Source organism: Ruditapes philippinarum, unplaced genomic scaffold, assembly GCF_026571515.1.
Source record: "Ruditapes philippinarum isolate M1 unplaced genomic scaffold, ASM2657151v2 ctg24888_1_1_1_1, whole genome shotgun sequence".
Classification (NCBI taxonomy): Eukaryota; Metazoa; Mollusca; class Bivalvia; order Venerida; family Veneridae; genus Ruditapes; species Ruditapes philippinarum.
This window is the reverse complement of record NW_026857121.1, coordinates 1-15,683: the sequence shown is the minus strand read 5'-3', so window position 1 is coordinate 15,683 and position 15,683 is coordinate 1. Positions and strand designations below refer to the sequence as shown.

The window sequence follows — 15,683 nt, the reverse complement described above, 5'->3', positions numbered from 1 at the left end:
TGCTTTCTTTAAATGTAAAAAATACAAACAAATCAGTGATAAGTATTTATTCAATTGGTATTTTGGCGGAAAAAGAACTACGTGATTTTTATGTATTAATTGGTACACGTGATATAATCACATTAAGGAAGCTTATGTTTTATGTATATGTTTTAATGGATAACATAAACAACTAGTCTTTTTACGCATTAATAAACATTGTTAAGGTGACGCAACCATATTACTATATTGTTGTATGTATGATATGTATTTTGGGCATGAGGCCTTTGAACACAAATAAAGTTATTTGAATTGGAATTTGTAAATGATAGATCTTCATATTTTGAGTGGTTCAATGGGTATTTTGAGGTAAATTTTAAAATAAATAAACTGGCAGACGGAGCTAATTATGATAATGCTGTTATAAATAATGCAGCTTCATTAATTGATCAATTAGTTATAAAACAAAAGGGAAAGATTGTATATTATTGTAATAACTAACAAAAGATTATGCAGAAACAACAGGGACAAATGAATTTATTGCTTTGGATTATACAAATGTAGCTGGATCTAGAGCTAATCAGGCTGGATTTAATAAAAGGTTTTGCTACAAGAAAATCATTAGCTCAAGGAGGTAAGGAAATTAAATGTAAAATCCCTTTATACAATTAATTCATTTTTTTCGGAGTTTAGAGACAAATGTGTTGCCCCATAGCAAAATTCAAATTACATTACAATTAACAAACGGCAATGAATTAATTTATAAGGCAGTTGCAGCCGATGATTTATAGTAACTAAACTTATCTTATGGGTTCCTTGGTTAATCTTCAACGCTGAAGGATATAGTTTGATTTCTGAACATTATTTGAAAGCAAAACAGTAGAACTACCTTCGAGAAATGGTCACACAATCATCTGATACAGAACAAAGCAATATTATGTTTAGAATAACAGCTGGTGTATTCAATCCTAAACATGTGCTTGTTTATTTACAAAGAGCTATCACAAGAGCAAAACCCTCATTTATTAGATACTATTAAAGTAAATGCTAATAATAGCAATTGTACTTTGCAATTTTGTCGTCTTGAAGTTTGAAATGGTGTTTCTTTACCCCGAAACAGAATATACTAGTATAACGAGAATATATGACGATGTAATAAATAACTTTCACAAACAAATGACAAAAATACTGGGTCTCTTTTAAATACATCAAACTTTGAGGTTTGTTTGAATTCATTCATTTTAACTTAGAATTTAAAAAAGAAGAAATTGCATCTGATCCTAAGCATCTTACATTAATTGCAAAATTAAATGTACCGCCAGCTGCACCTATTCGTGTATATGCCATTGTTATGTATGAAGAGACAGTTTAATTAAATACTATTGGAAATGAAGTTGTTATTGTTTAAGACAGGCCCCTTAAATGTAAAAAAATATATATATAAATTATATAAATGTCTTGAATATGAAATAAATTTATCAGAAGGACCAAAGCACAAACTTGCGAAAGCATATAGAGATAAAGTATGAAGATTTAAATGGTACTTTCCCAACTTTTAACACAAACATAAATAAATAAAATTGATAGGGCTTAACAGAAAAAACTGGCCTAGAAATTAAGATATCACGTGAACAAATGCGAAGCCCATGCGGTTTTCTTAACACTCTAATTCCATTTGCTACAAGATTGGCTGCAAAAATATTAGCCACTTTAGGTGTTGGAGCATTAAGTGGTTTGGCTAGTACTGGTGAAGTAAAATACTAGGAAACGGTATGGCGTCTGTAGCAAGAAATAAAAGAAACTAGAACTATCACTTAATGTGATTTATACCCCCGCAAGACTGCTTCGGAAATGAGGATGTTACTAGTAACATAATACCTTGTAAAAGAATTGAAATAGTTATGGTTGTTGGCAATTAAAGATAGTTGTGGTTCTTGTATTATGCATTTCCTTTCAATGTGGTTGACCATTGATGAAGTTTTATTGAATTACTCTGCAATAAGTTCAGAAAGACAAGAAAAAGGAACAAAGGGCAATAACTCTATAAATATTGTAGATGGAGTTACGGTTTTGAATTCAAACCAGTAGTTTTCAAGTTATGCTCCGGACAAGAAAAGTAACAAAGGGTAATAATTATGTAATTAGTACACTGCACTTCCTCTCATTGCACTTGACCATTGTATGAAATTGTATTGAATTCCAACTACAAAGTTTCAAATTTATGCACAGGACAAAAAAGTAACAAAGGGCAATAACTGTAATTATTCTAAAAAGAGTCATTGTTCTTGTGCACTGCACTTCTCATTGTTCTTGTGCACTGCACTTCATCCTACTGCTCTTGACAATTGTATAAAGTTTCATAGAATTCCAAACATTAATTTTCACGTTATGCACTGGACAATAAAAAGTAACATAGGGCAAAAACTTTTAAATGAGTCAAGAAAGAGTTATGGTTTCTATCAACTGCACTTCCTCTCAATATACTTGGCTATTGTATGAAATAGTATTGAATTCCAACTAGAAGTTTTCAAGTTATGCTCTGGACAAGAAATAAGCAATGGAAAAGTAACAAAGGGCAATAACTCTATAATTACTCTGGACACAGTAAAAGTTCTTGAGCACTGCACTTCCTCTTTTTGTGCTTGATCATTGTATGAAGCTGTTTTGAATTCCAACCAGTACGTTATGGTCCGGACAAAAAAGCAACGGAAAAGTAACAAAGGGCAATAACTCTGTAATTAGTCAAGATGGAGTTATGGTTCTTGTGCAGTGCACTTTTCCTTATTGTGCTTGACAATTGTATGAAGTTGTTTTGAATTCCAACCAGTAGTTTTCAAGTTATGCTCCGGACAGGGAAAAGAAACAAAGGGCAGTAACTCTGTAATTAGTCAAGATGTAGTTATGACTCTTGTGCACTACACTTCCTCTCAATGTGCTTGACCATTGTATGAAGTTATATTCAATTCCAACTATTAGTCTTCAAGTTATGCTCCGGACAAACGAAAGCCATGGAAAAGTAACAAAGGGCAATAACTCTGTTATTACTTTAGATAAAGTTATGGTTCTTGTGCACTGCACTTTCCCTTATAGTGCTTGACAATTGTATGAAGTTGTTTTGAATTCCAACCAGTAGTTTTCAAGTTATGCTCCGGACAAGAAAAGTAACAAAGGGTAATAATTATGTAATAGGGCCCGTAAGTCTCGTTTACTTTCACTTTACCACTTCCGGGTACATCGGCAGACTTATTTTCCGTTACGCATATAGGTAACCCGAAGAACTCGAGGGATATAGAAGTTAAATTTGTTTCGGTCCTCTTCAGATTTGAAGGAATTGATAGCACGGGTCAAAAATGCAGGTAGGTCAATTATCTGACGGAAAAACGAGGGATTTATAGAGTTTAATAAAACTAGTTTATTTTCGGATAGTGACAATTGTTTCGGATGTTTTGTCAAGGTAGTGAATTCTAGTTGTTTAGCTTTTAGTATTGTTTTAAAACTACTGATGTGAGAAATTTATTCAAACCATTTTAACTTATTGAAATAAACAATGGAGAAACACTTTAATTCTAGCGTATATTAAAGTTATACAAAATTCGGACATTGCACAGTAATTCGGATATTTTTTCCTTTCCATTTTATTCTTGTTCCTTTTTACATGTTAATATGGTACCTAGCAAATAATGATTGAATTAAAAAATATAATATTTGATTAAACCATTTCAGATGTATAGACAAGGAGGTATATGACAAGTATAGAATATACAGTTGTTCAATACGGACCATTAATCAACTGTTTGCACTGCCTATGATCCTGAACTATCTATACATCAAAGGTAAATACATGTAAAATAATTGATTAATTTTTAGTTGAGATCGGAAAGATAAACAATTATCAAAATATATAATTATAATTTAATAACTTTTGGATTTCACTGCATGATAATTGATAAGTAAATAAAACATTAAAAATAGTCATGTTTCACATTCAAGAAGATAAATATTTTTGACTGTTATATATTATGTGTTGTTGTTTATCTTTAATGTTTATTTACTTCAAATATGAAATTTTTCTGTCAATCATGACCAGCTTATTAAATGTAATGTAAATATCATTTCTAGTGTCTTACACGTGTAACAACATATTTATTGATTTTTCATTCTGCAGATAAAAAGGGAAAAGATGAAGGAGGATTTGTCCATGAAGACCTTTATTGCAACTACCATCTTCCAGTTCCTTAATTTGAGAATGATATCAGACAACACACAGTTACAGTGAAATATTAGTTTAATATAAGCCACTGAAAATAGTCAAATGTACTTTCCTGAAGAAGATGAATGACATCCAGCACAAAAATCTTAATGTATAAAGAGTATGATTTTATGGTGTTTGACACTATGATCTTGTTAACATGTTAATGTCACAATGATAGAAACAGAGTAAAATATCCACATTTCATTGCAGTTTTAAGTATTAAAACTAGATACTCTATATATAGCAAAGCTGATAACACACCAGAGATAAGGTTTTTTCATGGAATCACAGTAGAGTCATATGACATTATGGACATTAAATGACTATGCAGTAAAGATTAGCAAAAATATTATTTATCATCTACTACTAATATTGTGAGGTAATCATTGATAAGCTCACAAATTTGCAATCAAAGTTTTGTTATAAAGCTGAACATTTTTCAATTAGAATATGATTTATAACTATATGATAATTTTTTCATGTTAATTTTCAAAGTCTTTACATTTGTAAAAGGAAATAATCTTATTCTTGTATCAGTAGACATTCACAGTGTAAAGTTACATTGTCCAAATAACTAATTATAAAGTGCTTTCCTGAAGTTTTTCTTCCACTGGAAAATTAGTGTGATATATATGCTAAGCAGTGCACTATAAATTGTGTAAAAATAAAAGTTTATTAAACTTATGAACTGTTTTTTGTTTCTACTATTTGGCATATATCTATAGCAGTGCTTGATCATAAGAGTTCATCTGCAAAATAAGTGTCACTGTGTACTTTAATTCTCTAACAGCAATGGCTAGATTGCTTGAATATGCAAGCATTGACTATAGTAAATACTATGCATGTCATTTGAATTTTGTCTGTCCTGAAATCGAAACAGACACTATCTAAATAATATTGATGAAAAGTTCTTGACAACTCTTCAATGACTACATTTACACATATGTACATGGACAAAAGCATTGTGTGTGTGTTTTTTTTTTTTTTTTTTTTTTTTTTGAAACATTGACAATTTTGAAACAGTTCCAATTGGTATATTAATGTATCAGTGATGTAATTGTTTTGTATCAAGTGCAAACCCTAAGTTTTGCATGTATTGTATAGATAATTCACTTTTGGTCAAATGTCAACAGGTTCAATACATTATAAAACAGGTAATTTGAAACCCAAAGAAGTATATGGTATGTAATAACTACACCTCTGATACTAAAATCTTCAAGGAATGCAGAATTGCAAGTCTTCTCCAATTAAGAGAGAGACTTGGGCTTACAAGGGCTAGCAAGCTAGTGTTTAGCTACAGAATACTCAACACAGATGAATTGCATTAATATTGTTTACTCTGGTATTACTACCTGCCCTGTACAATGCAAATCATGGCTTTTCTAAGAGCAGTGAAAGGCTATAACTGGAAGGAATTTTACACATCTTGCCTCAGAAACAAGTTTTTCTTCGAGATGATTTTTATGATTATTTAAATAATGGTTAAAGATTACATTACTTTTTACAATTGCAGTGATCAATGGTGATAATATGAAATGAAACTCAATCAAGATAGAAACATTTTAATGCTGAACATTTATCTTTTTACCATTCCTGTTAATTTACAAGTCTATTTATAACAAATTTATCCTAACTGTTTTGAAACTACATGATGCCTGGTTGAAACTGTTTTTGGCATCCATTTGCAGAAGATAAATTATCTTTGAATAATTAAGTTAATACAAAGTTACAAATGACAGGTTATTTATTTTCTAATAAAGACAGGTTATTTATTTCTAACAAAGACAGATATTTTGTTTAACATTTTTACACTGACATATATTTTTGAAGTTTCTTCAACTTAGTTTTTATTAGAATACAAACATTCAGTCAGACAGTTTACACAAGACATGGAGCTTTAAGAAGCTTTAATTCAGTCAAAATCTGTAATGGACTGCCATGTCTCTACCACTATGTACTCCATGACTGTGTATAGACATTTCCTTTCAAACTATGCCTGGTGGTATCAAATATTTGATTTCTAATCTGATGGTGAACACTCCAAAATACATCAAGAGCCATGATAAAGATACTCAAGAACACATACCTGTATATAAAGAAAAATTAATCATGAGTTGAAAGCAATTAATAATTGGTCAGCTATAAATTTCAAATCCGTATATCATATTGTCATGAATAGAAAATAATGTGAAAAGGAAGAACACTTATAGGTGTCCTAGTATTTTTGTAGATTTGCTTTGACAACTGAATCTTTAAAAAAATGTGATAGTGACTAAGTTCTTTTAACCATTTATTGAACATGAATTTAACTAAAAAATATGATCCACTTACTTGAGAAAAATACTTTAAACAAGTATTTAACAATGAATTAACTACATATGCCATACTGTTTGTTTATTTAGCTACACTGTAATTATTTACAAAAACGAGAACATTATATGTTATACAATAATATTTATTTTTCATTAATGTAGTTTAAGTAGCTTTAAGTATATATTTCTTACCAAAACGATTTTACACAGCAGAGCATGCATGTGTATTTAAATGGATACTGACGTCTTTCATCTCACCACTGTCCTCAGTCAAAATATATCTACAGGAGCAAAATATTTCATTGAATTTTATGACAATTTAAATTGGTTATATATACAGCTTGACTGTTTGTGCTTTATAAAGATAATAATTATAAATAAATAATATTTTCAGTTGGAAGAAAATATATTCAACTAAAACACACTGATAATCATATTGAAACGTTTATCCCGAAATATGCGCTGTCCGAAATTTCTAAACATTATATACTTCTGAGAGATAATCAGGTAGCGCTATAGAAAAATTGATAAAATCAAATTCACCAGTCTGGTGTCAGATACGAATGATGTTGTATCAAAAAACAAATTTATTAGATTTACATGGAAATGAAAATATTACAACATTTATTGGGATAAACTGAATTTGAAATGACACACCCACCTGAAGATTATACGAAGTTGTCTTTCATTGATACTTGTTCACAACTTGAAACCATTTGCATTTCGTTACAAAACAAAAAACTCTGCCAATTTCCACATATCATTTGCTTTTCCGTGTAAGTTTTACTTTCCCACCGGCATAAAAGTATTACCCAATATAGATAAGCAATGTTGTTGATATTTGTTTGTACCCGGAAGTGCAAAATATCGTAAAATCTCGCAAGTCACATGACGAGACTTACATACCCTATTAATCAAGATGGATTTATGATTCTTGTGCACCGCACTTCCTCTTAATGTGCTTGAACATTTTATGAAGTTATATTGAATTCCAACCATTAGTCTTCAAGTTATGCTCCGGACAAGGAAGGGCTTCTTCAGTAAAAATAATTTATCTTCTCACAGTAAAAAATGCGGGGTAATAGATTTAGATGACCTATGAGATCTGGTAGACATAGGTTGTGTTATTACAGAAATAATCACTTCAACCCTTTCGGACTTCCTCCACCAAAAGAGGTAATTAATTACATTCCAGATTAGAATTTTAACAACATACAATATCAAGATGAAACAAGTGTGTTGTGTGGTTATTATTGTTTATTTTTCATACATTTATTACAAAAGAAAGTGTTTTTATATGATATATTATACAAACATTTAAACATCAATAATCAAAAAGAAAATGAACAAACAATAAAAAAACTAGTACAGTTAGAAAAATGTTTAAAAATAGTAAAATCAGTCAAGCGTGTGCCGACGCTCGTCGGTTTGCGCATCAATAAATGTTTTAACAATACAGCAGAAATCAGTCAAGTATATACCAGCAAACGTCGGTTTGCGCTTATTAAGTGACATTATGCCCATCCAAGGGTATTAAGTGAGTGAACGGGTGAATATCAAAATAAGTTTTTGTTTTGCCATAATTCCTTTTTATTTAATAATTAAATTCGCATAAACAATAATTTTTTTTTTCAAAACAGTTGAAGTACCAACGAACCTTGGTTTGCGCTTCATTTTTTTCCCAATACAGCTAAAATCAGTCGAGCAATAATATACCAACCACAGGCGCTAGTCACATAATCAAATATTTTACATAATCGGTCTATATATGTATATAAATCTTTATATACATATATAGACCGATTATGTAAAATATTTGATTATGTGACTAGCGCCTGTGATACCAACAAACATTGGTTTGCGCTTCATTGACTCCACAAAAGTTTTCAAATACAAGCTGAATTTTTTTCCAATATTCACCACAGCGAATGGTAAAATCAATAAAGCGTGTACCAACGCTCGTTTATTTGCCCTTTATTGATTCTACCATTTCAATTCATTGAATATCGTTGGAATAACACTCCAATGCTTTTGTAGAAAATGCAATGACAAAGAACAATGAATGATATTGGAATGATCTAGTGAAAACTTGTACAATTTAATCAAAAAGTTACAGTGTGAAATTTTATAAGGTATACCATTTTCTTGTAATTTTTTTAAATATCCACCTTTCTCTAAATCCTTGATTTTTTTTAAAACCTCTCCTTTTTTAATGTTATAGATTAAATTAATTCTTTCAGCACTCAGTGTAGGTCTTTCTAGTGTTTTTAAAGTTTCGATACATTTTTCGGTGTTTTCTAGCTTCAACACAACCTCTCCAGTTAAGTTCCGATCTTGCTTGTATGACTTTAATACGTCTTTTTTTACTTCGTCGTATTGCTTTTTTGTTTTTGTTTTATTATTGCGTCTAGGTAAGTTTTGTGGGAGCTGCTGAATTGATTCCTTCTCTACCAATAATCCCATTTGTTTAAAGCCGTCAAATTGCTTATATTCATCAGTATCCGAGTATTTAATTTTTTTACTTTCCAACGTTTTTATTTCGTTTTCTGTAACTGTTTGTCCGACTTGATCTTTAATTAAATGATGAATATCAGAAATGTACTCAAATGTGTTTTTAAGTTCACATATTTTATTATACTCATTCTGACTAATAACTTCTCCTTTTTTACGTACGAGAAAATCTTCCAGATTTTGTATATATTTGAAGAGTTTTATTGCAAAGATTTCAGCCCTAAAATAAAAAAAAACAACAAAATTTAATGATTAAGATATTAACGAAAACTTCTTAGATAAAAGAATAAGTAGTTGATTTACTATATTTGTTAGAAAAAAATGGTGAAACAACTTACATTCTGTCTTATCGCTCTGTATTCCTCGCCGTTAAATGCTGAAATGATATTGAAAAGTTCGTAACGACGCATTCTATTGATTTTTAGGCTAGGCGAAAGTTCTGTAGTGTAGACGAATGTTCGGGATACTGGATGACGTGATAACTATTGATTTTTAGGCTACAACTAATTAAAAGTTGGTTCCTAAGGTATGGTTCAAGAAAAAAAAAGAGTAGTATAAACACTTGGGTGTTACCCATCAAGAATTATCAGTGTATTTTCGTTCTTTCAATTTGTAAACTCATTTATATATTTAAATAATAAAAAAGTACAAGAGCCTTTAGGCTCGCCGGTTCCCTTACAATAAATGCTGCCTTGTTAGTATTCTTTTAAGAGTAGTATATACAATGATGGTTCCGGGGGTTTCGGCCTGAGGGTGTTTCTTAATCAATATAAAGGGTTTATGTCGAGCTGTCTTACATTTTGGTTTGATGAATAAGATGTGTCGAGCTGTCTTACCTTTTGGTTTGATGGATAAACACTTTTTGAGGCTTTAAAGTGTCCCGGATTCATCATCATATATACTGCTTTAACTTATCAAGAAATGTTCAAATGAGAGTAAAGACATGTTATTGGAACATTGTTATTTAAAGAAAAAAAAACACAAAAAAAGGTAATTTTACCCCACCCACTTTTGAAGTTCTACTATTACGGCATAAATGCTCAGATAATGATTGTTCTAGCTATGTTAAATTAATAAAGTTTATACAATTAAAATGAATTTTCATTTATATTGTGTTGATACGGAAAAACGAGTCATAAGATTGTCAAAAAATGTTATTTTACCACTTTTTTAGTAAATTGATAGTGATAATTTTAAAGTTTGCCATATAATTGTCAGTTTGCCTCGATTGAATCATAAATAAACCGTATTTTATCTGATATTTTAAAATTATAACTATTTTGTACAAAATCTTAAAGTAACTGTTAAACACTGATTTACATTACATGTAATATAAATCCGTGCTATTCAAGAAACAACAAGAACCGGTTGAACCGGGTGATGCTCCCCGAGAAGGTTCTGGACACAGAAAGGTAAAAGAAATTGAACAAAGGGCAAAAACTCCAAAATTAGGCAAAGCCAAGTTATGTTTTTTTGCACTGCACTTCTATTCAATGAGATCTATCTATCTATAAAGTTTCCTGATGACATCAGAGTTATGTCTCGGGTAAAATTCAAAGTGTAACAAGAGGGCCATGATGGCCCTGAGGTCGCTCACCTGTATATAGGCCCCCCCCAACCACCCCCCAACATTGCAGGGCCAATTTAACCCAAGGGCTTTTATTTGCACAAATTCGGTAGAAACCCATAAGAAGATGTTTCATGCTAAACATCTAAGCTTTAGCTCATTGGGCTTTTTAAAAGAAGATTTTTTTTAAGTTTTTACTATACACATATAGTTAAAAACAATGACACCCATGGGGCCTGGCCAGTTTTGACCCCAGGGCTTTTATCTTAACAAACTTTGTAGACACTTACTAGAAGATGTTTCATGCTTAATATCTAAACTCTAGCTATTTGGGTTTTTTCAAAGATTATTTTAAGTTTTTGCTATACACATATAAAGAAAATCAATGACCCCTGGGGCGGGGCCAATTTTGACCCTAGGGCTTTTATTTGAACAAACTTGGTAGACATCCATTAGAAGATATTTCATGCTAAATATCTTAGCTCTAACTCTTTTGGTTCTTTAAAAGAATATTTTTTAAGTTTTTACTATATACATATAGGGAAAATCAATGACCCCCTGGGGCGGACCCAATTTTGACCCCGGGGCTTTTATTTGAACAAACTTGGTAGACACTTATTAGAACATGTTTCATGCTAAATATCTTAGCTCTAACTCTTTTGGTTCTTTAAAAGAAGATTTTTTAAGTTTTTACTATATGCATATAGGGAAAATCAATGACCCCCCGGGGCGGGGCCAATTTTGACCCCAGGGCTTTTATTTGAACAAACTTGGTAGACACTGATTAGAAAATGTTTGATGCTCAATATCTTAGCCATAGCTCTTTGAGTTCTTTAAAAGAAGATTTTTTAAGATTTTACTATATGCATATAGGGAAAATCAATGACCCCCAGGGCGGGGCCAATTTTGACCCCAGGGCTTTTATTTGAACAAACTTGGTAGACACCCATTAGAACATGTTTCATGCTAAATATCTTAGCTCTAGCTCTTTGGGTTCTTTAAAAGAAGATTTTTTAGTTTTTACTATATGCATATAGGGAAAATCAATGACCCCCGGGGCGGGGCCAATTTTGACCCCAGGGCTTTTATTTGAACAAACTTGGTAGACACTCACTAGAAGATGTTTCATGCCAAATATCTAAGCTCTAGCTCTTATGGTTTTTTAAAAGAAGATATTTAAAGTTTTTTCTTTCGGTTGCCATGGCAACCAGAGTTCTACATGGAATTAAATTCTTTGAACAATTTTTAAAGGTGACCACCAAAGGAACATTCCTGTGAAGTTTGGATGAAATTGGCTTAGTGGTTTATGAGGAGATGTCATTTAAAGTAAAAGTTTACGGACGGACGGACGGACGGACGACGGACGGACGACGGACGGACGGACGCCGGACGAAAAGCGATCACAAAAGCTCACCCTGTCACTTTGTGACAGGTGAGCTAAAAATGAACAAAGGGCAATAACTCCAAAATTAGACCAGGCTTTGTTTAAGTTCTTTAAGTATTACAGTTCTATCCAATTATATCTAGCTACCTACAAAGTTTCAAGTTGATATCTCCAATAGTTTTAAAGTTATGTCCCGGACAAAAGTCAAAAAGTAAAAATAAACAAAGGGCAATTACTTCAAAATAAGGCAAGGCAGAGTAATGATTTTTAAGCATTGCACTTCTACCCAATGAGACCTATCTATCTACAAAATTTCATGTTGATATCTCTTATAATTTTAGAGTAATGTCCCAGACAAAGTTCAAAGTGTCAAAATGAACAAAAATGAGATCTATCTACCTACAAAGTTTCATGTTGATATCTCTTATACATTTAGAGTAATGTCCCGTACAAAGTTCAAAGTATAAAAATTAAAAAAGGGGAATAATTCAAAAATTAGGCAAGGCAGAGTTATGGTTCTTGTGCACTGCACACCTACTCAATGAGATCTATCTACCTACAAAGTTTCATGTTGATACCTCTTGTTGTTTCAAAGTTATGTCCCGGACAAGAAAAGGGGACGGATGGACGGACGGACAAGGCGGCGACTATATGCTCCCCCAAAATTTTTCGGGGAGCATTAAAATTATATATCATATTTTGTAATTTACGACGGACATATCGGCGGCCATCTCGAATTTTTGTACTTTTGCTTGGTTTAAACATATTTATTCAAGCTCGATTGCGAAACAAGTTCTTGCAACTTATATTAATCACTTTCGAGTCCGCTTCCTGGAACCAACCAGTACTGGTGTCGTATGAAGAAACGTGGTCGTGACCCGAGTAGGGCTCGAACCCATTATCTCTGAGTTGAGAGGCAGACACCTTAACCACTATGCCACCACTCCCCTCATGTACTTTTGCTCGGGCTGCGTAACTTAAGAAATCGTATTTAAGCAACTCCAAATAATGTGCTTTATAATGGCAATGTTTCTTTTTGTGATACAGTAAGTTGCAATAAAATCCGCCATCTCTTGGACTATGAGTACAGCATTTTGGCGCAGTGTTTCATAAGCAAGAATGGACCCCAAACTAATCAGATCTACTTTCAGAAGGATTGTATATGCAATACACGTTTTATAAGAAACTTTGGTTTGGAGATAGAACCACTTGTATATGTTACTTAAATAAAAATGGGAAATTCTTAACATTCTGATTGAAAACTAGAACTCCGTGAGTCGGATGTGTCGCCTTGTGAACAATATAGTTTAGGAAAAATGGCCAGGACAAAAATGAAATATACAAATTGACAAAGGGTAATAACTCAAAAAATAAGAATTGCAGTGCAGCAGTTTCTGTGCAATGCACTTCTTATCAATAAGACCTATCATCCTATGAAGTTTCAAGTCTACAGTTTTTTTTAATAATTTATAAGAAATGGCCTGGACAAAAATAAAGTATGAAAATTAATAAAGGATAATAACTCAAAATAAGAGTGCAGAGTACTGGTTCTTATACACTGCACTCTTACTTAATGAGATCTATCATCCTATGAAGTTTAAAGACCATAGCTTTTATACTTTAGGAGAAATGGCTTGGACAAAAATAAAGTTTAAATTAACAAAGGGCAATAACTCAAAAGAAAAGACATGCAGAGTACATGTTCTTGTGAACTGCACTTCTTCTTAATGAAATCTATCATCCTATAAAATTTCATGTCCATAGCTTTTATACTTTAGGAGAAATAGCCTGGATAAAACTCAAGTATGAAAATTAACAAAGGGCAATAACTCAAAAAAGGAAATGCAGAGTACCGGTTCTTGTGCACTGCACTTCTTCTGAATGAGATCTATCATTCTATGAAGTTTCAAGTCCATAGCTTTTATACTTTAGGAGAAATGCCCCGGACAAGAAGTGCAGAGTACGTGTTCTTGTGCACTGCACTTCGGGTCATTATAAGAAGCTGGCAGTCAATCCGATTTATGACTGACTTATGTGCCGGACAACCTTAAGGGGACGCCCACGCCGACACAGTGACAAAAGTAAAACCTTTATGTCGCCTTTTTCAAGTCGACACAAAAATGGTCTTGTACTTCCAATTTATGTCTCTACAACTGCATAATTTTTATCAGTAACAGTAAATATAATAAAAGTTCCACGATTGACATAACCCTACAAGCAACAGCCATCTCTCTACAACAACCAATTTCAGACTGTCCGACCGCTTGTTAGGGTAAGGAGATTCACTTCAGGTCTTTGAAATTGACACAAAACATACAATAGTACAAAAAGTCCACATGCTTTTGAGAGGTATGCGAGAAGTTAGCAGGCAAAAGTGAACAATTTGTGCCATTATGCATTATTTACTAATATATAAGTATTTTTTCAGCGTTCTAATAGCCAATACTACATGCTAAAGTAATGGCTAAAAATCTTAGCATAGGGCACTGCTGTATCACACAAATTTTGAGTGTCTTCCCTGAATGTCTAATATAAAATAACAGAAACTGATATTTTAACCCTCTTTATTATTTCCACAGTTATTAAAATAATGACATATCATATGAAAACAAAAGTTTCTCAGAAACTCTTGCGTACAAAATATATACATGACAACTCTCAAGAAGTGATTTCTTATGTATGCATAAAATGTTTGTATGTACATGTATTAAGTCAAAATGTAAAATGAATCCATATATAAATTTAAATTACAATTGCAGGCACATTAAATCTCACAAATTCCATTCATATACTAGTATAACACATTACTAGAAGAGTCAAGTTTTTGAAAAACAAAATGGTGCAACAACAAAGTCAAACTTGTGTTTACGTTATATATATCCTGTGCCAATGTGACATCAGTTTATGGGCACACACATGTGAACTCTCCCACTTTAAGCGGGAGACTCCAACTTTTTGCATTCATATTTTCAAAGATCTTTCTTAAAATAAGGGGTAGTTTCACAAATTTAAGATATCTCCCTTTCTTTGAACTTCCATCTTTGTTTATTGCAAATTCTTAAATCTCCTTCTTTTTGAAGAAAAATCTCCCCCTTGATCATTGAAAAAAGTTCACATGTAAGTCCAGGGCAATATCAGAGAGAAATATCATGTCACTATATTGAAGTGCAAATAAGGAAATGCAACAGACTGTGAAAACTGTATAAAAGGGTGAAACATTTGATTGTGTTTCTTTTGTTTAATCACAATTTTGTATTTTTCCAAACTAGTTGTTACAGTACAAATAAATCAATTAACCAACATGGTGTTTTTTCCATCAAATTTCCATCTGTTTATTATCATTGCTATGGTTGGTGAAAAGACAAATTTAAAGTTATTACTAAATAACTAGAGGGAAATCATATGACATAACATTGTCCTCTGGTTTGTGAACTGAGAGTAAAGTATTATGTCATCTGATTATAACTAGTCATTAATATCCAGATTTTTCAAGTCTGAAGACAAAACAATAATTATTGCTATTATTATTATATTTTGATGTAGAATGTTTTAAAAATTAAAACTGGGTTATAACCTTTAAATCATGAAGTAATCTTTTATCATGAAGTAATAACCTTCAATCATGAAGTACATTGTAATAACCTTTACTCATGACATAATGAATGCTTGTATATGATT

At 31.9% G+C, this 15,683-nt stretch overlaps 1 protein-coding gene and 1 long non-coding RNA gene across 2 annotated transcripts; one reads left to right on the top strand and one right to left on the bottom strand.

Moving 5' to 3' along the window:
* Positions 1–3,171: 3,171 nt before the first annotated feature.
* Positions 3,172–5,181, top strand: LOC132748836 (uncharacterized). The gene is made up of 3 exons (XR_009628324.1): positions 3,172–3,335; positions 3,703–3,812; positions 4,145–5,181. It is a non-coding gene; the product is annotated as an uncharacterized LOC132748836 (long non-coding RNA).
* A 3,140-nt stretch (positions 5,182–8,321) lies between these two features.
* LOC132748835 (uncharacterized) lies at positions 8,322–9,441 on the bottom strand. Its single transcript, XM_060738485.1, has 2 exons — positions 9,393–9,441; positions 8,322–9,274 (listed from the first exon to the last, which is right to left on the bottom strand). Coding segments are annotated over exons 1-2 (750 nt in total). The 5' UTR covers positions 9,395–9,441; the 3' UTR covers positions 8,322–8,526.
* Between the last annotated feature and the right edge of the window lie 6,242 nt (positions 9,442–15,683).